The sequence below is a fragment of the Sciurus vulgaris genome (genome assembly GCF_902686455.1).
Source record: "Sciurus vulgaris genome assembly, chromosome: 7".
Taxonomy (NCBI): domain Eukaryota; kingdom Metazoa; phylum Chordata; class Mammalia; order Rodentia; family Sciuridae; genus Sciurus; species Sciurus vulgaris.
The window spans coordinates 27931527-27932829 of record NC_136467.1 but is presented as its reverse complement, the minus strand read 5'-3'; the positions used below and the strand labels follow the sequence as shown (position 1 = coordinate 27932829).

Below are 1303 nucleotides of genomic sequence, written 5' to 3'. Positions count from 1 at the left end.
TACTGGCGCGGCATGGGAAAAGAAGCATGCATGCAAAACACGACGTCTGATTCGAGTCCCCCTTTGCTACCACCTAGAAATTGTAGTTTGGTTTTGGTCTTTTCTCCCCGGGGGTCAAGTGGGATCTGAAATCTCTCAGACGGGGTGGGAGGCCGAGGGGCCCCGCGCCCGCCCTCGGGCGGTCGAGCGCCTAGCCTCCCCCTTCCCTCCCGGCCCGGCACCGCGGCCCCTCCCGCCGCTCTCTCCTCATCCTCAGCAGCCGGGCCGGCCCGCTGCTCACTTAAGCAAGTCCTTGGACTCGGCAGACAGCCGGGCCATGTTGGCCGTGGAGAGAGCGGACAGGTGCGGTGGCGGCGGCATCTGGCAGATGGTGCAGGGGCAGGGCAGCCCGGCCCAGTGCTGGAAGCCGCTGCCCAGCTGCAGCGCGGGCGGCGTGGAGGGCGCCTTGAGCAGCGAGTGGGGAGGCCGAATGGTACCGATGGTGGGCAGTGAGGCGGCGGACAGCGGCGACGAGGCATTACCGGATGAGAGCGCGCCGCCCAGGATGGGGTGCACTGGGTGCACAGTGTTGGCTGCGTGCGCCGGGTGTCCGGCCGAGTGCCCCACAGTCCCGCAGTGGAAGGCCGAGTGGTGGCCACCATAGATCTCGCCAACCAACCTCTTCATCTCCTCCAGGGAGCTGGTGAGCATGAGGATGTAGTTTCTGGCTAGCAGAAGAGTGGCAATCTTGGAGAGCTTGCGCACCGAGGGACCGTGCGCGTAGGGCATGACCTCGCGCAGCCCGTCCATGGCGAGATTCAGGTCGTGCATCCTCTTGCGCTCGCGTCCGTTGATCTTCAGCCGTAGCTGCTGTAGGTCCTGCTCCGACAGCTGCTTCTTGATTTTGTATTTGCTGCTCTCTCCCGCGGCCTTAGCGCCAGCCCGCGAGAGACTTTCCCCAGGCATCTTCTGCACTATATCGCCCTGTGTGGACGAAACTGAGTTGAGACGACTCTCCTGGTGGTGGTGGTGGCGGTGGTGGTGGTCCCTCAGGTACATCTCATCCATGTCCGGAGATGAAGCTCTGCTGGAGACAGAGCTCGAATCAGAATTCATTTTATTACAGGGAATGCGGCCCTACCGTGGGGGAGGCTTTAGGCGGGAAATGAAAGAGAATCTTGACTATTAAAAAATCCGCACAGCCCAACAACCCACTTCTCAGTAGCAAGACTTGAGAAGAAAAGAGGAGGCACTGCCTTGCCCCGCCTCTCTCCCTCCCCGCGCCCCTCTCTCTGGTTGGGCTGTTTCCTGGACAGCTAGTTGG

The 1303-nt window shown here is 62.0% G+C and overlaps 1 protein-coding gene across 1 annotated transcript; it reads right to left on the bottom strand.

Moving 5' to 3' along the window:
* Positions 1-276: 276 nt before the first annotated feature.
* On the bottom strand, positions 277-1095 carry OLIG3 (oligodendrocyte transcription factor 3; the record flags this gene model as incomplete). The annotated part of the gene is made up of 1 exon (XM_079148229.1): positions 277-1095. One exon carries the CDS (start codon positions 1093-1095, stop codon positions 277-279), a length of 819 nt encoding a protein of 272 aa, XP_079004355.1.
* Positions 1096-1303: the final 208 nt, after the last annotated feature.